This window comes from Oncorhynchus mykiss, chromosome 25, assembly GCF_057628025.1.
Source record: "Oncorhynchus mykiss isolate SJ-2025 chromosome 25, ASM5762802v1, whole genome shotgun sequence".
Taxonomy (NCBI): Eukaryota; Metazoa; Chordata; class Actinopteri; order Salmoniformes; family Salmonidae; genus Oncorhynchus; species Oncorhynchus mykiss.
Genome location: NC_143046.1, coordinates 65,203,172 through 65,226,960, shown reverse-complemented (window position 1 = coordinate 65,226,960; position 23,789 = coordinate 65,203,172). Strand labels below are relative to the sequence as shown.

The 23,789-nt window shown below is 44.8% G+C and overlaps 1 protein-coding gene across 5 annotated transcripts in view; it reads right to left on the bottom strand.

The window, feature by feature from the left end:
- Nucleotides 1–1,096: 1,096 nt before the first annotated feature.
- The window catches only part of LOC110505519 (signal-induced proliferation-associated 1-like protein 1), an 87,715-nt gene continuing 65,022 nt past the window's right edge, over nucleotides 1,097–23,789 (bottom strand). For 3 of the 5 annotated variants that reach the window (XM_036962512.2, XM_090220753.1, XM_090220752.1), the window contains 14 exons: nucleotides 19,706–20,285; nucleotides 17,692–17,966; nucleotides 15,187–15,438; nucleotides 14,942–15,091; nucleotides 14,517–14,656; nucleotides 14,007–14,086; nucleotides 13,093–13,463; nucleotides 6,173–6,397; nucleotides 5,705–5,861; nucleotides 5,251–5,452; nucleotides 4,111–4,263; nucleotides 3,877–3,985; nucleotides 3,537–3,615; nucleotides 1,097–2,989 (listed from right to left, as the gene is read on the bottom strand). In XM_036962512.2, the coding sequence (XP_036818407.2) occupies nucleotides 2,846–2,989; nucleotides 3,537–3,615; nucleotides 3,877–3,985; nucleotides 4,111–4,263; nucleotides 5,251–5,452; nucleotides 5,705–5,861; nucleotides 6,173–6,397; nucleotides 13,093–13,463; nucleotides 14,007–14,086; nucleotides 14,517–14,656; nucleotides 14,942–15,091; nucleotides 15,187–15,438; nucleotides 17,692–17,966; nucleotides 19,706–20,285 (2,917 nt within the window). In that variant the 3' untranslated portion in view covers nucleotides 1,097–2,845. The remainder of the gene's footprint in view (nucleotides 2,990–3,536; nucleotides 3,616–3,876; nucleotides 3,986–4,110; nucleotides 4,264–5,250; nucleotides 5,453–5,704; nucleotides 5,862–6,172; nucleotides 6,398–13,092; nucleotides 13,464–14,006; nucleotides 14,087–14,516; nucleotides 14,657–14,941; nucleotides 15,092–15,186; nucleotides 15,439–17,691; nucleotides 17,967–19,705; nucleotides 20,286–23,789) is intronic. The other 2 variants (XM_036962513.2, XM_090220754.1) reach the window with 1 other exon arrangement.

Genomic DNA, 23,789 nt, shown 5'->3' with positions numbered 1-23,789 from the left:
ATCATTTAATTAACACGATAAAAAGATCTCCAGCGAAATCCATCTGTTTCAGCTAGATATATTCGTTTTTGCATGGGCTTCGTTTCACGAAAACATCTATAGCATCCGGTTTGGCCTACAATATACTCTGTGGAAAGGGGAGACTCTCACGAACACAGTGGTGTACTCCTCTTTGTTCTACGACCCCCACGAGTGTCATGGGACTCATCTGAAGGGAACCCGGTACTGGTAAAAAAAAAATGAATGGAAGTAGTTTTGTGCCCCCCAAAACAAGGTTTAGATATGTGTCAACAATATATAAATCATTCCTGAGCTTTCTTATATCTCTTCGGTATACGACAGACACTTAAAAACCTTATTCCTTATGATTTATGTTTTGACTGTCTGTTTTGCCATGAATGCTTATTCAATGTGTTTCTATGGGCTAGAGCAGTAAAGGCCAAACAGTTCTTAATTTGTGAAATATGACGTCCCCAAACTCTTCTGCTCCTCTCTGGACTCGCTGCATTAATCAACAGGATCAGTAAACTGGGACTGGTTCTGATCTGTGTACAGTACAGCGTGTTCTAAATCATGTCCTAGGACCTAGAGAGAACATCTGGGGAAGTCAACAACTCTGAACTCAGCAGGGAGAACATTTTTCGCCAGTAGATTCACAAATGGAAAAATATGGTCCCTTTAGTTTTTTTCCCCCTTGTATCTAATCTTAATTTATCCAGGTTAATCTCAATGAGAAATATGTTTCTTGCAAGAAAAACCTGATTCAATATTAAAACAATATCACAAATTACTTTCCTGTATGAAACTCCTGAGGCTGCCACTGGACTGTCAAGTCCTGGTAACACCTCGGTGGGTTATCCTCTATTGTCATGCTCCAACAGGGAAGATATGGGGTGTGCTGTACTCCATAGGCTCCATGTAGCTGTTTGTTCATAAGCCCAATGCATGGTTGCTGCGGGGAAAACGTAAATAAAGGCAATAATCTAGAACCTAATAATAATCTATAAGGATTCCTGGAAGCTTAGTGGAAGCCCGCACTGTCGCTACATCATACATACCAAATCTGCATCTGGGTCTGCAGGCATCACTACAAAGGTACAATTGAACAAAATATCTTTAATAGATATAAACATTTTTACACATCACAGCTCAAAGGAAACATCATCACATGCTGTAATACATGTCAAGAAGGAAGGTGCAAATTATGATGAGCATCAGAATCCTTTGGTATATATACAGGTTGTACAGAATGGGAACCAAAGGGGAAGAGTGGGGGTTTTAATAGTACAACTGACTGTAGCCATGGAGGGTCTACCAAGTTACTTACTAATAGACTTAGATGACTGTAGCTGGCATTTCAGGATTTACATAAAAAATCGTTATATGTCATGATTTCATCGACAGAGAGTAGAAGAGGATGAAATACATGTGGCACCAGGGGCTTTGTAACATGCTGTGGATCAGGTATAGAACGTATTTCCGTGTAACGACATGTTATCATCACTAGGTGGCACTGTGGATCCAATACAGCAGGCAGGCGAGGATGGGACCATACCGATAATCAAATAGACCAAGTAGAATCAGTATCATCAGTTAGAAGTGAATTGAACAGTACGCCTGGTCTTCCAGTCATCCACCCAGTCAGTCCAGTTGTTTTGATATAATAACCAATAGTACATTCTGGAACTACTGTATCCAGTAAGCCCATCTTACCCTCCTGAAATGAGCCCAGTCCACAGAGAGTCAGTGTGTAGTGGTAAAACAATATAAGGTGTTTTGCAGCGGTAACATTTCTGCTCATATATATTTACAAAATAAATCGTTGAACAGCTTTGGTTGATGATGAATTTTGAAGCTTATTCTCCTCATTATGGCACCCATATGATTTCATTTGTATATTTTTTTTACGTGGCAAGTTAAGTACTTTTCATCAGTTAACTAGCTGTAGTCATGTACAGTACCGTATGTGAGGTATACTCAACCCCCTATAACATGTTTTACATCCCTTTATGGAGGATCAATGGGAGAGGCATCGACCATAATAGTACTAATATTAAACTATATCCAATACACAGTACACAGGCCAAGAGACTGCCTGTCATTTCCTTTCTAGTCTTGTACTGAAAGGGACAAGTTCAATTCTAGGGGACAAGCGACAGCCCCGTGTTTTTCCATAAATTGCTAACAAAATAACACCTGATCACTCAAACCTTCAATATGCAACTTGGACTTTCGCAATCTCTTAAACGTGCTGTGAACCTGTTAACAAACAGGTATATGTGTGTATGTGTATGAACTGAATGCAACACACATTTCTGAACTGTTCCCTTCTGGGAATGTCTTAAATAACACACGGCTGGCCTACAATGGACAATTTGTTCCACTGTCGAGAGGAGTATGAAGGAGCAGGATCTGAAGGACAAGGTCAACATGAGAAGGTTCCACAGCATAGCCCAGGGAAGTTAATACATCTCTGTCAGACATGCAGGGACACTACAGTATAGTGCCAGCAAATCCTAAAGAAAGGACTGCATGCTGATCATCTCGGTCTCTCTATCTCCTCCTTTAAAACACCTCTCATTGAGTCGTTAGTGGTGGTGGTACTGCAGATCCACTGTGTTGAAGAATAATGGCTGATCATAATGGGATCAACAGTTCATGTTGATCATACAGCATTTACATCCACTGTGAATCGGTCCATGTCAATAGCATAATATCAGTTCTAATGAAGAAATCAAAGAAGCAAGTCCTGTGGTTCTGAGCCCCCATAGTGTGAATCAGTTTGAGTTTGAGTGTGTTGTGGTCACGTGTGTTCAGCTGTTCCTCTCAATAGCACATGGATCAGTCAGTTCATGTCAATGGTGTTGAACACCCACTCTGTGAACTTCTTGAGCTTGGCCGAGGCGCTGTACGACTCCTCCTGGAGCCGCTGGTTGTCCTCTCTCAGGCTCTGTATCTGGGCCTGCAGGGACACCTTGGCATCCTTCTCCTGGGGACACACAGGGAGTCATCATTAACTCAGAGAGGAGTGGGAGGCTCTCATCACTCTCTAGTACTGTCCTCACACACAGGGAGTCATCATTAACACAGAGAGGAGAGGCTCTCATTACTCTCTAGTACTGTCCTCACACACAGGGAGTCATCATTAGCACAGAGAGGAGTGGGAGGCTCTCATTACTCTCTAGTACTGTCCTCACACACATGGAGTCATCATTAACACAAAGAGGAGTGGGAGGCTCTCATTACTCTCTAATACTGTCCTCAGGAGATGTATACAGGGCAGCTATAACCAAAAGGCAGAGTAGTAAGTACCTGTGCCGAATGGGCACTACTGATATATGTAGAACTGGATCCACACTACACATTTGTTTGACCTTTCCACACTGGAAAGGCTGCTCTTTCAACTGGTCTTTCTACTGTTCTAACCACTGTTAGGGAAAGGGCACCAGGTTTAGTAAGAAGTGAACAGTAGAGTAGAGATGGCTAGACTAAGGCTTAGCTTCCGGTGCTGAAGACCTGGTTGTTTCTTGTCTCACCTTCTTTAGGTCATCCTGCAGCAGCTTCACCATGGACTCCAGTTGGCTCACCTTCTCCATCAGACAAGCTGGGCTCTCACTGTGGGACGGGGGACACTGTTAACTACCATATTCTAAACTATAATAAGACTAGCATGACCTGGGGCATATTGGCTTAAAATAGTCAAGACGTGTAGCAAGCCACAGCTTTAGACCCTAGGACTAGGGCCAGGAGTTTTTCATAATCATGTTGCCTGGCCAGGAAAAACCTGGCCCAAGTTTTAGGATAAGCTCCAGGCCCTACCTATGTCTACAGAATTCTCTGGACGTGCATGGTGTGTAGTAGGTAAGTGTGTCTTACCCTGGCGAGGTGTTTCTCTGTGGGGAAGCCTGGGGTTCGGCCTGCTGGGGGCTGGTGGCTGTGGCCTCTGGGCTGGAGCTCACATCATTAACAGACAACAGTCTCTGAACTGAAGACAGACAGAGAAAAACACAACAGTTACAGCTTCAGTTACAGCTCAGATTGACAGCACACAGGAAAGAGACAGGGCACTTCTACCCTCTGGTTGGTAAAGATAGTAAATCTCCAGCTTACTTTGCCTACCCTCAAAGGCCTTGGCAGCATCCACCAGGTTGGACCAGTCCAGAGCACGGTCAGCTCCAGAGTTAGGCAGGGGCATGAGGCATGGGTCCCCCAGCTGCTGTCTCCTACCCCCCTGGTCCTGGCTGGATGACTCACATAGATCACCTGCAGGACATAAGTATACACTGATACAGTCTATTGTCATGACGTTGGCCTGCGGGTAGATTTATGACAGTCATAAATACCTCTTCCCCCCTTTTTCCTCTCTCTACCCTACTGATGTTACATTTGCAAAACACTTGGTTAACATAGAGATTCTGGGAACATCAGAAGGTGGGGGGAAATGAACTGTAATCTGGTAACCCGACCAATTGAACATATGCAGTGGTACTTAATGAATATGATGTCAGTTCGGTTGTCATCTGAGACATTCTCATCAATGATAAGATGACATAAACTCTACAGTGGAAAGTCTACACATCAGAGTTATCGGATTCACATGGAATTGTTGTTCAATTTAAATGTTTGAATATGAAATTATTTGTGATGGGATGAAAGGTGATTTTAGCTTCTAAAATGTGAGATTTGGGTTTTCATGAGTAAATTAGGCCCGACTCAGTGGCCCGCCCACGTGAAGAGATATAGGTTGTAAACTATGAAACACTCCCCTCCTCTCCCTTCCTATATAATCCCTTGACGACAATATAACCTCCTGTTCCGAGGATGTGAGGACTACGGTCCGATGTCAGAATGGTTCAGATAATAACTACAGAACGAAGCCAACATCAGCGTGAGCTTTGGTTGCGAATGGTATGAACTTTGAACTCTTATTCACTACAGAAGTGATACCTCCTAGCCGTTGAGTTAGCAACAGCAGCTGCAAACGCAGGTTAGGAAGGAACAGACAGAGTATCCCATCTACCACACAACGACGTTACTACAACGTATCCAATTTACCAGAAGAGACATTCTTCAAAGGACAAAGGACTCGGTTTGGCAACACGGTCTTCCATCTACCACTAAACTACTGAAGTGCAGCTTCACTACGACACTATGATAAACTGTGCTCCTCTGGTTTTAGATGGAGCCCATGTAGGATAAACAGGCATTGGCTTTACTCAATGATTACTTTCAGGAAAATCAGAGGCTAACCCAGAGACTTGTGTGAGGGTTGTCTGGGTGGCGCGTGGCGGGCGGTGGGCGAGCGGGGTATGGTGGAGCAGCTGAAGAGCAGGTCGTTGGGTGTCTGTCTGTGCCCGCTGAACGCGGGCTCCCGCTGCCCGCTGTAGATGCTCTCGTCTGACAGGGTCCTCTGCAAGGAGCGCCGGCTGGGAGGGGGGACGGGGAAAGAGGGCTGGAGAGAGTGAGGGGAGAGAGAGAAGCAATGTGAGGCTGCTGATTGACCCCATAAACTCAGCCTTTAGCCTTTAGCATGTTGACCAGTGTATGTGGCAAAGCAGGGGAGGGAGTTTGGATTCATCAAGCAAATACAGCATATCGACTACTCTGGAAGTTCCATGGGAGTTCTCATCAATTTGACAATTATCATGGTAAAATGGATGATGGTGACATTGCCTGTTAACACAAGAGCAGTGCTGCCCGCTACCTTTTGGTCGTGGGAGGAGGGTGGGGGGCTGTCTAGGGTGATGAGTTTCTTCAGGTCCTCCTGCAGGCTGGACGTGGTGACCCGCTGGGGGGATTGGGCCCTGAGCTGAGCCCTGAGCTGGGGCTGGCCACCCAGCAACCCATCACTCTGGTGACGTCTGAGAAAGAGGGTGTGCAAAGACCAGCAGTGTTAGGTTGCAGTTCTCAGTTCAACCACATGGTGGGAGTGTTGTACTCGTTTATAAACAAAACATGAGCCACAACAAGTGGGAAAGGCATCTCCTCTCAGTTGACTCAGATCTCAAGTCTCTCTAACATCAACAATCTAGAACAGTAAGATTTGTTTCAATAGGGAAAGAACATCCTTTCACAACATGACTTACACCCCTCACAGTGTAATGGCCTCAGTGACGTGTCAATAAACACATGTATGTTCAACATTCCTCCTCTACTGCCCCCCCATGCTTACTTGCGTGTTTTGCCAAAGTCCACAGAGTTGATGGTACCTCCAGGCTTCCTCCAGCCGATCAGGTACTTGGAGGTGGCTCCCTGGCGGGGGTAGAAGCTCTTGGGGCCTCCAGGGGAGAGGGAGGCCTGAGAGGTGGGGGAGGTGGCAAGGGCTGACTCCTCCTGGGAGGAGCTGGGACTGCAGCCTGGACCCATGGGACTGCCAGACTGGCCCGAGCTCAGAGTACTGGTACGGAAAAACATGGATATGGGTTAGTATAGGTATATTTATACTAATGTATTCATAACTCACAGACACCATTACATCGGTGTTTCACTTCACATTTCTGTAATGTGCACTCATCTATGAACACATTTCTGTACAATATTTCAAAAAACATATGGTAATTGTGACTACTTTCCCCACACACGACATCTCCGATGTCTCCACATCTTGAGATGAGAATTTAAATTCATGAAGAAAAAGAAATAGGACAGAGTGTCCTTGGACTTCTTCCATGTTAACATTTCAAACAACATTTCTACCCAGTTTGACATGAAAGCGAGCGTCTCCCTCCTCAGACATGCTGTGTGTACAATAAAACAGTCACTAGTCTGGTGGAGTTATTTCAGAGCCACAGAGGAGAGGCTGAGGAGAGGAGGAAACGCTCTGTTCACTCAAAGGAACTGTGGTTTAGGAGTGTTAACAGTGCTGAGCTCTCACATTCAGCATTCCACAGTGTTTCAAGTGCTCTCTTTCTCTCTGTGAGAACCTGGCTCACACACAAACAAGCACGCATACACACACGCGCGCACATACAAACACAAACACACACACTCAGATACACACACGCATGTGCACACACACACACACACACACACACACACACACACACACCAGGTTGCTGCTTGCTACCTCTCACTACCAAACCGCAAGGCTTGGGAGTTTTCCATCTGGGACAATAGGGGATATATAAGGACTACAAAGCATCACTGTCTGCTGAATGAAACATTGATACATGAGAGGAAATGCATTGGCTGCATAAAGAGCAGACTGTAATAGAACTGTCCCACATGAAAAACTACTACAGTTTACTATACAATACTACAGTACTTACTATAGAATTCTGTAGTATACTATATTACACACTGTAGCAGTGTTGTTGTGCTCGAGACCGGTCTCGAGACCACATATTGAGTGCCTCGGGTCTTGTTTCAATGTCGGATACATTTGTACTCGGTCTTGACTCGGTCTCGGACAGTGAGGACTCTTAATTTCTTCCCGAGACCAGCAGAGTAAAAATCTCATAATTATCAGCCTTTATATATATTATAGACATGTTTGTACAGTGGCAAACCTATAGGTCTTCAGTGTGTGACTAGTTTGTGATTCTGAAAGGACAGCAACCGTAATACCAACACACTCATATAGGAGAGTGCAGAAAGGGCCAGTGTTGTAGTGGAGGGTATATGCAGGTATATACTGTAATACCAACACACTCATGTAGGAGAGTGCAGAAAGGGCCAGTATGCAGGTATATACTATAATACCAACACACTCATGTAGGAGAGTGCAGAAAGGGCCAGTATGCAGGTATATACTATAATACCAACACACTCATGTAGGAGAGTGCAGAAAGGGCCAGTATGCAGGTATATACTATAATACCAACACACTCATGTAGGAGAGTGCAGAAAGGGCCAGTGTTGTAGTGGAGGGTATATGCAGGTATAATATTGTTGTTTTTATTTAACCTTTATTTAACTAGGCAAGTCAGTTAAGAACAAATTCTTATTTACAACGACGGCCTAACCCGGCAAAACCATAACCCGGACGACGCTGGGCCAATTGTGCACCGCCCTATGGGACTCCCAATCACGGTCGGTTGTGATACAGCCTGGAATCGAACCAGGATCTGTAGTAACGCCTCTAGCACTGAGATGCAGTGCTTTAGACCGCTGTGCCACTCGGGAGCCACTTGGGAGCCCCATCAACTGAGAAATCACGCACAAAGTAGCCTACACAATCACAAAGCACCTGAAATATATTCACGAGCGCTGCACACATAGCCTAGTTTCAGTGGAATATCATCTGCAGGCAGCAAGAGCGTGCTGCTCTCAACTGGTTTAGGCATGGAGCAGCTCACAGCAGAATGACATCAGTAGCTGGTAGACGTTTAAACTTATGATATCAACCAGTAAATGCTAACTAAGGCAACAATGGGTTATCAAACCAAGTATTAAAAAGTTTAGTCCGAAAAGTTGGTTAGTAGGCTATTTGTGATGCGCAATTGTCCTCATGCACTGTTTGCATCAGGGACATAGACATGGATGGGCCTGGGTGGACAGAGGCCCACGCACTATAGGGAGCCAGGCCCTGACAGGCCCACCCAATCAGATCGATGTGGTTTAAGCATTGTTGTGGAGTTAGACCGCACATTTTTAGTATATTTTCAATTTACATATTTTTGTGAGATTTTGAGAGTGAAAATCTGAAAAATCTATAGGAAAACACATAAAAAACATAGGAAAAGATACGATTTTTCACACAGGGTGTCTTTCCTTCGCTGGGCAGGTCGTTTGGGAACTTTTAGGCAAAATTTGAGTATATCCACTTCTCTAGGCACCACTACACCACTGCATAGGTGATGATGTTAAGGATAAGCAGTCCATAAACTCTGACATAATAAGCCAGTAGGTCCCAATCATAAAAAAAACACAACCATTAAGCATTTCCCAATCGAAATGTACAACTATGACCTCCCATGGCAAAAATAATTTCATGTTTAGCCCAGAAAAAAACTGATGACTTAAAGTTTAAAGTAAAACTGACATCATTTTAACTACTTTGCAGATATGAAACAAACAGACAATCATAATATCAGTCAAAAATATCAAATTCTTATGCTACAAAACCAACTTCATAAGAGGTTTTAAAAATAGGTTATATTTGACTCAATGTTCCATGACGTACACTAACATGCTGACTACACCGCCCACGTCGTGTGCGTGATTCAATCATTGCACACACACTGCCCGTGCAAGTCAACGAGCGTCTGCGTAACTTGGTTCTATTTGTGACGCTAGACGCGCTAAAATGCTGTCAGTTCCACTTTAAATGCAACCGTGTTTCACACACATACGTTATTTTCAAAGAGATGGCTAACAACGGCAAGCGTGCTGCAGTAAAAAACACAGTTCCACTCACCAGATTGCGCAGTGAGTGACCTGTTGGCCTGAAAGAAGGCAGAAGTTTCCATACGTTTTTCTAAAAACGGTCCCACCCATTAAGTCAAAATATGATTGGTTGATTCCACTGTCAAAATGTTGCCCTAATACAGTTGAATGGCAGATGCCTTTATCTCCCTCACCAACTTCAAACATCTGCTATCTGAGCAGCTAACCGATTGCTGCAGCTGTACATAGTCTATCGGTAAATAGCCCACCCAATTTACCTACCTCATCCCCATACTGTTTATATTTATTTACTTTTCTGCTCTTTTGCACACCAATATCTCTACCTGTACATGACCATCTGATCATTTATCACTCCAGTGTTAATCTGCAAAATTGTAATTATTCGCCTACCTCCTCATGCCTTTTGCACACAATGTATATAGACTCTTTTTTTTAAATGTTCTACTGTGTTATTGACTTGTTTATTGTTTATTCCATGTGTAACTCTGTGTTGTTGTCTGTTCACACTGCTATGCTTTATCTGGCCAGGTCGCAGTTGTAAATGAGAACTTGTTCTCAACTAGCCTACCTGGTTAAATAAAGGTGAAATAAAAAAAAATATATATATATATAAAATACCTTCTGATGGCCTAGCCAATGGCTAACTTAGCTAGCTCAATTTATCTCCCCAGAGACCAGCAAAGAAAAAATCCTGATTGTATATTTTTTTCTCTTCAGTGTTAACCCTTTCCTTTCCAACAAAAACTGAAGGGATTGAATCAGAACATCAGTGAAAATAATGATATGATTATCATTGTTATTCTATTTTTATAATCATTATTTTTTTTAAATCCTTAGCCATTCTCTGAAGGTGTAGAAGGCCCTCATTGTTCCCCACTGTGTTTGGGTTAATAATAATGTGTGGCTCTATTTTCCCCCAGCATGCATTTTTTTTCACTTTTTTGAATGTCTAAAGAATCCATATGATGTTCTGAAAAATGAACAGAGAAATACTGGACATTATGAACTCTTATTATGGTGGTGATTTGACAAAATTACAATCAAGGTCTTGAATTGGACTCACATTTGTCTGGTCTCGGTCTTGGACCCTTTGTCCCCTTCCCGGTCTTGACTCGGTCTCGCCCCCCCTCCGGGATTAGTCTTGACTCGGTCTCGCCCCCCCTCCGGGATTAGTCTTGACTCGGTCTCGCCCCCCCTCCGGGATTAGTCTTGACTCAGTCTCGCCCCCCCCTCCGTGATTAGTCTTGACTCGGATACGATTTGCTCCGGTCTTGGTCTTAAATCGATCTCGAACACAACCCTGCACTGAAGTATCCCTCAATCATGTGTAGTACTTAGTATAGAATGTTGTAGTATACTGTAGAATACTATAGTATATACTACAGTATTATCCACCAACAAAAAAACACTGTGGTGAAAACTACAGAAATGTCAATAAAACACTACAGTCCACAAATACACTTAAAAAAACTATAGTAAATATTACAGTATTTCATTTGCATATACCCTGCCCATTCCCCTTCCACATATCCCAATTTGTGGTGGCACATGGTTGTGTACCCCATGGTTATAGAAAAGAGCAGGAGGAGAACACCTCCACTTCTATGTCAAAGATAATAAAACAAAAATACTATAGTAAATACTACAGTAATGTATACAAAAACACTACAATACATACTATAGTATATACTACTTTTTTTACTACATTATTTACAGTGCCTTGCGAAAGTATTCGCCCCCTTGAACTTTGCGACCTTTTGCCACATTTCAGGCTTCAAACATAAAGATATAAAACTGTATTTTTTTGTGAAGAATCAACAACAAGTGGGACACAATCATGAAGTGGAACGACATTTAATGGATGTTTCAAACTTTTTGAACAAATCAAAAACTGAAAAATTGGGCGTGCAATTTTATTCAGCCCCTTTACTTTCAGTGCAGCAAACTCTCTCCAGAAGTTCAGTGAGGATCTCTGAATGATCCAATGTTGACCTAAATGACTAATGATGATAAATACAATCCACCTGTGTGTAATCAAGTCTCCGTATAAATGCACCTGCACTGTGATAGTCTCAGAGGTCCGTTAAAAGCGCAGAGAGCATCATGAAGAACAAGGAACACACCAGGCAGGTCCGAGATACTGTTGTGAAGAAGTTTAAAGCCGGATTTGGATACAAAAAGATTTCCCAAGCTTTAAACATCCCAAGGAGCACTGTGCAAGCGATAATATTGAAATGGAAGGAGTATCAGACCACTGCAAATCTACCAAGACCTGGCCGTCCCTCTAAACTTTCCGCTCATACAAGGAGAAGACTGATCAGAGATGCAGCCAAGAGGCCCATGATCACTCTGGATGAACTGCAGAGATCTACAGCTGAGGTGGGAGACGCTGTCCATAGGACAACAATCAGTCGTATATTGCACAAATCTGGCCTTTATGGAAGAGTGGCAAGAAGAAAGCCATTTCTTAAAGATATCCATAAAAAGTGTCGTTTAAAGTTTGCCACAAGCCACCTGGGAGACACACCAAACATGTGGAAGAAGGTGCTCTGGTCAGATGAAACCAAAATTGAACTTTTTGGCAACAATGCAAAACATTATGTTTGGCGTAAAAGCAACACAGCTCATCACCCTGAACACACCACCCCCACTGTCAAACATGGTGGTGGCAGCATCATGGTTTGGGCCTGCTTTTCTTCAGCAGGGACAGGGAAGATGGTTAAAATTGTTGGGAAGATGGATGGAGCCAAATACAGGACCATTCTGGAAGAAAACCTGATGGAGTCTGCAAAAGACCTGAGACTGGGACGGAGATTTGTCTTCCAACAAGACAATGATCCAAAACATAAAGCAAAATCTACAATGAAATGGTTCAAAAATAAACATATCCAGGTGTTAGAATGGCCAAGTCAAAGTCCAGACCTGAATCCAATCGAGAATCTGTGGAAAGAACTGAAAACTGCTGTTCACAAATGCTCTCCATCCAACCTCACTGAGCTCGAGCTGTTTTGCAAGGAGGAATGGGAAAAAATTTCAGTCTCTCGATGTGCAAAACTGATCAGAGACATACCCCAAGCGACTTACAGCTGTAATCGCAGCAAAAGGTGGCGCTACAAAGTATTAACTTAAGGGGGCTGAATAATTTTGCACGCCCAATTTTTCAGTTTTTGATTTGTTAAAAAAGTTTTAAATATCCAATAAATGTCATTCCACTTCATGATTGTGTCCCACTTGTTGTTGATTCTTCACAAAAAAATACAGTTTTATATCTTTATGTTTGAAGCCTGAAATGTGGCAAAAGGTTGCAAAGTTCATGGGGGCCGAATACTTTCGCAAGGCACTGTATACTATAGTAAACTACAAATACTACAGTAAACTGCATTAAATACTACATTATTCACTACTACAGGCTCCCGAGTTGCGCAGCGGTCTAAGGCACTAAGAATCTCAGTGCTAGAGGCGTGACTACAGACACCCTGGTTCGAATTCAGGTTGTATCACAACCGGCCATGATTGGGAGTCCCATAGGGTGTCGCACAATTGGCCCAGCATTGTCCGGGTTTGGCCGGTGTTGGCCATCATTGTAAATAAGATTTTGTTCTTAATTTCAAAAAAATAAATAAACAGTGAATACTACAGTAAAGTCAGCAAAAACAATACAGTGAATACTATAGTATTCCTACCATAGTATACACTATAGTATTTTTTCATGTGGGGTAGCACAGCACAAGGAGGCACACACACCTGGAGTGGGACGCAGCATCACTGAGTGTGTAGGAGCCACTGTCCGGGGCTGGGGGGAACACAAGGGGGCTCTGGGCTGGGTATGCACTGCTCCCTGGGGGGCCGGGGGAGTCTGGGGCTAAAGGAGAGGTCTCTTGGGCCAGCCGATCTTTGGCTCTGGAACCCCCGGACCCTGTGGCCCCGTAAGAGGTAGCATCAATGCCGCTGTCTGTGGATGCCCCCTGTAGGTAGCCGTTGAGCTCTGAGTCAGGCCGTACCCCTGTCCTGCTGGAGCCAATCTCATACCATTTTTCATCACTGTGGGCAGAGCTGGAGGCATTACTGGACAGTGTGTTGCTGCCTGATTGGCTGGAGGAGTAGGAAGCTTCCACCTGTAGAGACAGAGACCCTACAGTCACGTCCTGGTTGTTTGATCATAGTAAATAAAGACTACTTTGACATAGACAACAATCTACATTGCCAAGCTAGTGCAGTCGGAAAGTATTCAGACCGTTGACTTTTTCCACATTTTGTTACAGCCTTATTCTAAAATGGATTTTTTTTTTAAATCCCTCATCAATCTACACACAATATCCCATAATCACAAAGCAAAAACTGATTTTTAGATTTTTTTGCAAATGTATTACAAATAAAAAACTGAAATATGACATTAACATAATTATTAATTTTAGGTAATTGTGCATTTCAGGTCAAATAACAATCCAATGTTAATATCCCAGGACAAATTTTGCAACAGCAAGCTAGCTAGCTAAATTGCCATAAATGTTTGCTTTTCGACCTGTCCCCAAATGAATATAGTTGATATTTCAACCTGCGTGTCCTGATCCTGTCCTGATCCTGTCCTGATCGCGCACAAGCGGTCTGGTCAGCATGTTAGAAGTCATATTTGGTCATATTTGAGCCTGGTACCTCACCTTGATGTTCTTGTTGGGAGACAGGTGTGTCCCCTGTTCCTGCTGCTGGAGACGAGTTACTGCCTTGGATACAGCTGGGTCTGGGAGGGACAGGATCAAACAGAGGAATGAGACACAGATAACAATACCAGTAACATAGAGAGCTATTCCTGTCTCTGACTCTCATCATCTGCATCACCCAAAACACCAGAGACATGACTTGGGCATTTTCTAAAGCAGTGGTATTGAAAGATTTTCAGCAAATTTCTGGGGACCCCATTTTTCCCCACGATGTTCTCGTGACCCCACCCCACGTCAAATCTAATGACACAACCTTAAAATCGGTACATTTCACATTTTTTATAAAAAAATAACTTAATTGCATGTTCATCTCTTATCAGAATGAAAATAAACCAATAAATACATTTACTCAATACAATTCGATATTTCATATTTTGGCGACCGAACTGCAGTAACCTGGGGTCGTGACCACGACTTTGAATGACAATGTTCTAAAGCATGTCCTCTTACCTGCTCTATCAGCCCCCCTGTCGGCCACCTCCCCTTCCACCGCTTGGGGCCATCCAGTGGCAGGCTTAGTCTCGTTAGACCCCTCTCCCACTCCCTGATGCTCAGCAGACACAGGGGAGTGGCGGGTATTGTTGTTAAACCTAGAAAATAGATGGAAGAAGACGTACCTCTGCCACGATGAGTACAACATAGCAACGAGACATATAATGATAACATATAATTTAGTCATTTCCTTTCTATTATTGGATAACTCCCAAAGAAGTAATTACAGTGAATACAGACTACATCTGAAAATAGAGCCATTTAAGTGAAACCCTACAGCGATCTGTTTCTAGATCTGAATTTTGGTCTGTGTATGATGTGGGTGTGGTCTGAATGTGGCCATGAATTGGCCCAGGTTTGTTCTGGCCTGAGTGACCTCTCACCCGTCTGGCATGGACTTCTGTCTCCAGTGGTTGGAGCCTGCGCTCCCAGTGTCTATGTAGGAGAGGCTGGTAGGGGCTTTGCGGGTGTGTGGAGAGCGGCCCATCACGATGGAACAAGCCAGGGCATAGTTATCATTCCCTGGGGAATACCTGAAGGATACAGAGCAAACAGATTCCACTACTAAGCTTAAAGCTTGTACATCTTCCCTACTATATCATATTATTAGCCAGGGTGGCTCTCTTACCGTTTAGGGTTGAGAGGGCGCCCGTCGCTGGACACACTGCGGGGGATGACTCCGGTCGGCTCCTGGTACTCTGAAGCCGGGGCCTTGATGAGCGTCCCCCCCAGGGCCGCTGTGGTGCGGCTCTGGGGGCTGGAGGAGGTGCGGGGCCACTTGTTGTTGTTGCTGCGGAAGGGGAATTTAAACTCATAGGGCATCCCCTCCTTGTGGTTCTTATAGTCCACCAGGGGCATGTGGTACAGCTCTGAACAGCCTCTGTGAGAAGAGACAGAGATAAATCAAATCAAAAATATTTGTCACATGCGCCGAATGCAACAGGTGTAAACCTTACAGTCAAATGCTTACTTACAAGCCCTTAACTAACAACGCTTTAAGAAGTTAAGAAAACAAATACAAATAAGTGTTAAGTAAAAAATATATAAGTGAAAATAGAAAATAAAAGTAACACATAATTAAACAGCAGCAGTAAAATAACAATAGCGAGGCTATATTTAGGGGTTACCAGTACAGAGTCAATGTGCGTTAGCACCGGTTAGTTAAGGTAATTGAGGTAATACGTACATGTAGGTAGAGTTAAAGTGACTATGTATAAACAAAAGAGTAGCAGCAGCGAAAAGAGGGGTCTGGGTAGCCCTTTGATTAGGTGTTCAGGAGTCTTATGGCTTGGGGGTAGAAGCTGTTAAGAAGCCTTTTAGACCTCCACTTGGCGCTCCGGTATCGTCTGCCATGCTGTACCAGAGAGAACAGTCTATGACTAGGGTGGCTGGAGTCTTTGACCATTTTTAGGGCCTCCTGCCTCTGACACCGCCTGATATAGAGGTCCTGGATGGCAGGAAGCTTGGCACCAGTGATGTACTGGGCTGTACGCACTACCCTCTGTAGTGCCCTGCGGTTGGAGGCCAAGCAGTTGCCATACCAGGCAGTGATTGGACCATGATAGTTTGTTGGTGATGTGGAAACCAAGGAACTTGAAGCTCTGAAGCTGTTCCACTACAGCACCGGCAATGAGAATGGGGGAGTGCTCGGTCCTCCTTTTCCTGTAGTCTACGATCATCTCCTTTGTCTTGATCACGTTGAGGGAGGGGTTGTTGTCCTGGCACCACATGACCAGGTCTCTGACCTCCTCCCTATAGGCTGTCTCATTGTTGTCGGTGATCAGACCTACCACTGTTGTGTCATCGGCAAACTTGATAATGGTGTTGGAGTCGTGCCTGGCCACGCAGTCATAGTTGAACAGGGTGTGCAGTAGGGGACTGAGCACGCACCCCTGAGGTGCCCCCCGTGTTGAGGATCAGCGTAGCAGATGTGATGTTCCCTACCCTTACCACCTGGGGGAGGCTATGCTGGTCTTCTTGAATGTTGATATTACAGACTCAGTCAGGGACAGGTTGAAAATGTCAGTGAAGACACTTGCCAGTTGGTCACGGAGTACATACTTGGAGTACACATCCTGGTAATCCGTTTGGCCCTGTGGCCTTGTGAATGTTGACCTGTTTAAAAGGTCTTACTCACATCGACTAAGGAGAGCGTGATCACACAGTTGTCCGGAACAGCTGGCGCTCTCGTGCATGTTTCAGTGTTATTTACCTCGAAGCGAGCATCGAAGTAATTTAGCTCATCTGGTAGGTTTGTGATACTGGGCAGCTCGTGACTGTGCTTCCCTTTGTAGTCTGTAATAGTTTGCATGCCCTACCACATCTGACGAGCGTCAGAGCTGATGTAGTACAATTCAATCTTTGTTCTGTTTTGACGCTTTGCCTGTTTGATGGTTCTTTGGAGGGCATAGCGGGATTTCTTATAAGCTTCCGGGTTAGAGTCCCGCGTGCACCAGCTGTTGTTTACAAATATGCATAGGCTCCCGCCCCTTGTCTTACCAGAGGCCGCTGTTCTATCCTGCCGAAAAAGCTTAAAACTCGCCAGCTGTATGTTATTCATGTTGTCGTTCAGCCACAACTCGGTGAAACACAAGATATTACAGTTTTTAATGTCCCGTTGGTAGGATATATTTTATTATGGATAGATTGTACGTTGGCTAATAGGACCGATGGTAAAGGTAGATTACCCTCGCGGTGACGGATCTTTACAAGGCACCCGGACCGTCGTTCACGATATCTCCGTCTTTTCCTCCTGCGAATGACGGGGATGAGGTCCTTGTCGGGTGTCTGGAATAAATCCTTCCTGTCCAACTCGTTGAAGAAGAAAAATTCCTCCAGTACGAGGTGAGTAATCGCTGCCCTGATATCAATAAGCTCTTTTCGGTCATAAGACACGGTGGCAGAAACATTATGTACAAAATAAGTTACAAATAAGGCGAAAAAACATACACAGTAGCACAATTGGTTACGTGATCATAAAACGGCAGCCATCTCCTTCGGTGCCATTATTACATTGAGATATACACTACAAACACTCCAGCGCTGCCCCAGTACCCAAATGCATGCTTCTGATATGACTGATAAAGGGATATATCTGTTGATAAATAACTTATTTGTTGTCTCTGAACTGTACCTGCGAGGGGTGGAGTCCTCGTGCGGGGGTATGATGACCACCTTGACGGTGACAGAGGTCCTCAGGAGATCGATCATCTGCTCGTGGGACAGCGATGCCACGGCAACCTTACATATCTCTACTAGCCTACTGCCCTGGCGCAGCCCCGCCTGCCAGGCGTACCCGTAGGGCTCTACCTCTGCCACGATGCCCTCAAAGTTTACATGGAAGCCCAGCTGGCCCAGGCCGTTCCTCCTCAGGGTCATCTCTGTGGTCTGGCTGCCCTTTGACAGGAGCTAGAGACAGAGGAGAGAAGGAGGGGGAGGAGAAAGTGGTGAAGGAGAAGAGTTATAACTACTGTGGCGTACAGCAGGTCAGCCACCAGGGGGAGATTCGTCGAGGCCTGGTGACAGACGGAGTATACATCACGGGGCGATGGCTCCATCTGTTGGACGTGTCAGGTCTCTCCGGGCTCTCCGGGCCAGGACTAATTGTGGCTGATTGGGGATTGGTGAGTATTCAAGGGCTGATTGCTCACCAGCTGTACAAGTCCCATAAAGCTGCCAGAAGGGCAGCACTCAGGGAAGAGACTGGGGAAGGAAAGGACTCCCATATAGTTGGGGAAGGTACCAGAGGTAACAGGAGGGAGTTCAGTTTTGATCCTCACAGGATACAGCAAGACCCGGAGCCCAGAAGACGGTATCCCGGAGAGGGTCTCTTGGGGGAGACCTATTCTTTTCTTTTGGACTATTATTTTAATAAACACCTTTTGAAACTGAGCTAATCCTACTCTGTCTGTGTCTCAACCCCCTGGTCTGCCACACTACATAACGTAAGAAACCTCTAAATCCAAAAACAGACTACACTGCATGTGCTGTGTATGCTCTGTGCAGCATACCACCTTGTATCCCACTGTTGGCTGGCCTCTGAAGCTAAGCAGGGTTGGTCCCTGAATGGAAGACCAGATGGTGCTGGAAGTGGTTTTAGAGCTGTCCAGTAGGAGGCACTCTTTCCTCTGGTCTAAAAAAATGCCCCAGTGCAGTGATTAGGGACATTGCCCTGTGTAGTGTGCTGTCTTTTGGATGGGACGTTAAACGGGTGTCCTGACTCTCTGTGGTCACTAAAGATCCCATGGCCCTTATCATAAGAGTAGGGGTGTTAACCCCAGTGTCTTGCATATCATTATGGCCACCTAATAATCCCTAGTTTCCAATTGGCTCATTCATCCTCCCTCCTCTCCCCTGTAATTATTCCCCAGGTCATTGCTGTAAATGACCATGTGTTTTCAGTCAACTTACCTGGTAAAATAAGGGGTTGAATGAATAAAAAACAAAACTATTCTGTTGGCTGCTGCTACTGTACAACACATCACATAAACATAATCTGCCCTTGGGCTTAGATCTGATAAGAAACACACTAACAGACTGAATCTATCATCAGCGGATGCGCTACCCTTCAATTAAAGTGTTTTTGTACAGGAGGGAGGGTTTAAGGTTTAATACACCTTGCCTGGCCGTTCTGACCCAGTGTCAGGTAGAAAGAGGTTGTAACATAGTACTTAACACAGACCCCCAGGCAACCACAACAGGGCCAGAGCAGGATATTATGCTACATCACTGATGCACGCCTCCGCTTTCCGACAAGAAAGGGTATGGCATACACACTCACTGTACACACAAACATGAAATAACCCTTAGCAAATAGTGTTAATCTTTCATTCAAGACAACTGGCATTGCCTAATCGCATGAAAATTATTAAACTACCTCTCCAAATACGGTCAATGCTGAGTGTTATACCTGTAACATTGTGTTTGTAATCACTGTAGGCCTATTCTGCATCTCCTTTGAACATAATGGATTATCTGAGGTGGAAATGGGAGGTATGTTTATTATAACCCATTGGTTAGTGATGAAAGGTCCTTATCTGGCTTGAAACTTGGGACACCTGTAATAATAATCACAACAGATGGTGTGTGAAATATTACAAAGCCATCAGTGTAGCAATAATACACAGACTAACTGTGCTGCTACTGACCTCCAGCCGTTTCACCACCTCTCCGAAGTCCTCTGTGTTGTTGTTGATGGAGCGCAGCGACACGCTCTCCCCACGCTCATAGTAGATCTTCATGGAGGCGGGGCTGCCAGAGGACCAGCCAATGACGTCGCGCGTGGCACAGTTAAAGACCACAGCCTTCGCCTCCTGATCCAATAGGATGAGGAAATCGTTGGAGATGGCCAGTAGACACTCCCTCTCCGCCCCGGCTACCTGGTCCTCCGCATGCACCGGCCATGTCACTGCACCTAGGCTCCTTAGCTCTGCCCCACTGTACGGCCGTACCCTCTCTCTCCGTTTGTGAGCCAATGAGATGAAGGGGAATTTCCCTGTGGGCTCCACCGGCGTGCTGGTCACATGCCGCTCTGCCAGGTCCCGCAGGTACTCCTGTCGCGTGCGTGTCGCCATGGCACCAAACTTTTCAGACTTGTGGGCGGCGTTCTCTGCGTTGATGACCTTGGCCAGCAGGAAGTCCCTGAAGACAGTGGACTTGGGGAAGGTCACACCCTTGGGGATAGGAGGGCCGAAGGAGGGCACGTCCTGGGAACGAGTCACAGCCACACTGAGAGAGAGAGAGAGAGAGAGAGAGAGAGAGAGAGAGAGAGAGAGAGAGAGAGTGAAGGAGGGAGTCCTATACCCAAACTCAATGGATCCACCAGGCACTATCCAATCCTCTCAAGAAGGGCAGAAAACATTAGACTAGAAGGCAGAAAACAGTAGAATAGAGGGCAGAAAACAGTAGACTAGAGGGCAGAAAACAGTAGAATAGAGGGCAGAAAACAGTAGACTAGAGGGCAGAAAACAGTAGACTAGAGGGCAGAAAACAGTAGACTAGAAGGCAGAAAACAGTAGCCTAGAAGGCAGAAAACAGTAGAATAGGGGGCAGAAAACAGTAGACTAGAAGGCAGAAAACAGTAGACAAGAGGGCAGAAAACAGTAGACTAGAGGGCAGAAAACAGTAGACTAGAGGGCAGAAAACAGTAGACTAGAGGGCAGAAAACAGTAGACTAGAAGGCAGAAAACAGTAGACTAGAAGGCAGAAAACAGTAGACTAGAGGGCAGAAAACAGTAGACTAGAGGGCAGAAAACAGTAGACAAGAGGGCAGAAAACAGTAGACTAGAGGACTGAAAACAGTAGACTATAGGACTGAAAACAGTAGACTAGAAGGCAGAAAACAGTAGAATAGGGGGCAGAAAACAGTAGAATAGTGGGCAGAAAACAGTAGACTAGAGGACAGAAAACAGTAGACTGGAGGACAGAAAACAGTAGACTAGAGGGCAGAAAACAGTAGACTAGAGGGCAGAAAACAGTAGACTAGAGGGCAGAAAACAGTAGACTAGAGGGCAGAAAACAGTAGACTAGAGGGCAGAAAACAGTAGACTAGAGGGCAGAAAACAGTAGACTAGAGGGCAGAAAACAGTAGACTAGAAGGCAGAAAACAGTAGACAAGAGGGCAGAAAACAGTAGAATGGGGGGCAGAAAACAGTAGAATAGGGGGCAGAAAACAGTAGACTAGAGGGCAGAAAACAGTAGACTAGAGGGCAATAAACAGTAGACTAGAGGGCAGAAAACAGTAGACTAGAGGGCAGAAAACAGTAGACTAGAGGGCAGAAAACAGTAGAATGGGGGCAGAAAACAGTAGACTAGAGGGCAGAAAACAGTAGACTAGAGGGCAGAAAACAGTAGACTAGAAGGCAGAAAACAGTAGACTAGAAGGCAGAAAACAGTACAATAGGGGGAAGAAAACAGTAGACTAGAGGGCAGAAAACAGTAGACTAGAGGGCAGAAAACAGTAGACTAGAGGGCAGAAAACAGTAGACTAGAGGGCAGAAAACAGTAGACTAGAGGGCAGAAAACAGTAGACTAGAGGGCAATAAACAGTAGACTAGAGGGCAGAAAACAGTAGACTAGAGGGCAGAAAACAGTAGACTAGAGGGCAGAAAACAGTAGACTAGAGGGCAGAAAACAGTAGACTGGAAGGCAGAAAACAGTAGACTAGAGGGCAGAAAACAGTAGACTAGAGGGCAGAAAACAGTAGAATGGGGGGCAGAAAACAGTAGAATAGGGGGCAGAAAACAGTAGACTAGAGGGCAGAAAACAGTAGACTAGAGGGCAGAAAACAGTAGACTAGAAGGCAGAAAACAGTAGACTAGAAGGCAGAAAACAGTAGACTAGAAGGCAGAAAACAGTAGAATAGGGGGCAGAAAACAGTAGACTAGAGGGCAGAAAACAGTAGACTAGAGGGCAGAAAACAGTAGACTAGAGGGCAGAAAACAGTAGACTAGAGGGCAGAAAACAGTAGACTAGAGGGCAGAAAACAGTAGACTAGAGGGCAGAAAACAGTAGACTAGAGGGCAGAAAACAGTAGAATAGGGGGCAGAAAACAGTAGACTAGAAGGCAGAAAACAGTAGACTAGAGGGCAGAAAACAGTAGACTAGAGGGCAGAAAACAGTAGACTAGAGGGCAGAAAACAGTAGACTAGAGGGCAGAAAACAGTAGACTAGAGGGCAGAAAACAGTAGACTAGAGGGCAGAAAACAGTAGACTAGAGGGCAGAAAACAGTAGACTAGAGGGCAGAAAACAGTAGACTAGAGGGCAGAAAACAGTAGACTAGAGGGCAGAAAACAGTAGACAAGAGGGCAGAAAACAGTAGAATAGGGGGCAGAAAACAGTAGAATAGGGGGCAGAAAACAGTAGACTAGAGGGCAGAAAACAGTAGACTAGAGGGCAGAAAACAGTAGACTAGAGGGCAGAAAACAGTAGACTAGAGGGCAGAAAACAGTAGACTAGAGGGCAGAAAACAGTAGACAAGAGGGCAGAAAACAGTAGACTAGAAGGCAGAAAACAGTAGAACAGGGGGCAGAAAACAGTAGACTAGAGGGCAGAAAACAGTAGACAAGAGGGCAGAAAACAGTAGACTAGAGGACTGAAAACAGTAGACTAGAGGACAGAAAACAGTAGACTAGAGGACAGAAAACAGTAGACTAGAGGGGATAAATCAGTAGACTAGAAGGGAGAAATCAGTAGACTAGAGGGCAGAAAACTGTAGACTAGAGGACAGAAAACAGTAGACTAGAGGACAGAAAACAGTAGACTAGAGGGGAGAAATCAGTAGACTAGAGGGGATAAATCAGTAGACTAGAGGGCAGAAAACTGTAGACTAGAGGACAGAAAACAGTAGACTAGAGGGCAGAAAACAGTAGACTGGTTATCGTTCCTCCTAGCCCCCTTTCCTTCCCAGCATACTTAGGTTACCTACTACCCTTCCCATTCAACTCCCATTGTTGCTCCACAATAGGCCTCCTAGAGTTTAATGAAACAAGTTAGCATGAAAGCTAACCTAGTTCTGATGCAGATGACTGACAATGATTGGCTTCCAAATCCATATATAATCCAACAATGGTGAGAAAAAGCTGAACAGTAGCACTATAGAAACCCACTGTAGGCCAGGCTCATGTAGGCTGATGTCAGAGTCCTGACAAGCCTCAGTCCAGTCCATTAAACAGATAACACAGTCATCACATGCAGCTGTGACATTAGAGCCCAAGCCTCGCTCAACCAGGCAGGCGGATATAACTATACATTCAGCGCAGCTGACAAGCCAGCTACCACTGAGATGGCCACTCTCAGCCAGCCCTAGACCCCAGATCACAGAGAAGATACATGGAGAGGAGTGGAGAGGAGGGGGCTACTCCCTATTTGTAGAAACAAAGCTCTGATCGTTATGCAATATGGCTAAATTGACCTATCTGCATTTGGACAGCATTTGACAGCACGAGATTATCACTAGGCTGTGTCTAGGCTGTGTCAACTACTTCTATGTTGGCCTGAAAAGATCACTGATGCATCATTCCAAAGATCCTGTTTTCACTGCGTGTGAACAGGATACAGAGCCAGTCACACACACAATACTGATCAATATTTAAAGCTACTGTAGCAACTTTATAATCTCTGATGAGTCAGAATTCAACCGCACTATCACAAAAACAGCAATATCCAATAAAACCTTGGCAAAACGTAGTCATTGTATCACGCATTATGTAATACATCACAGTAGTGCAGCC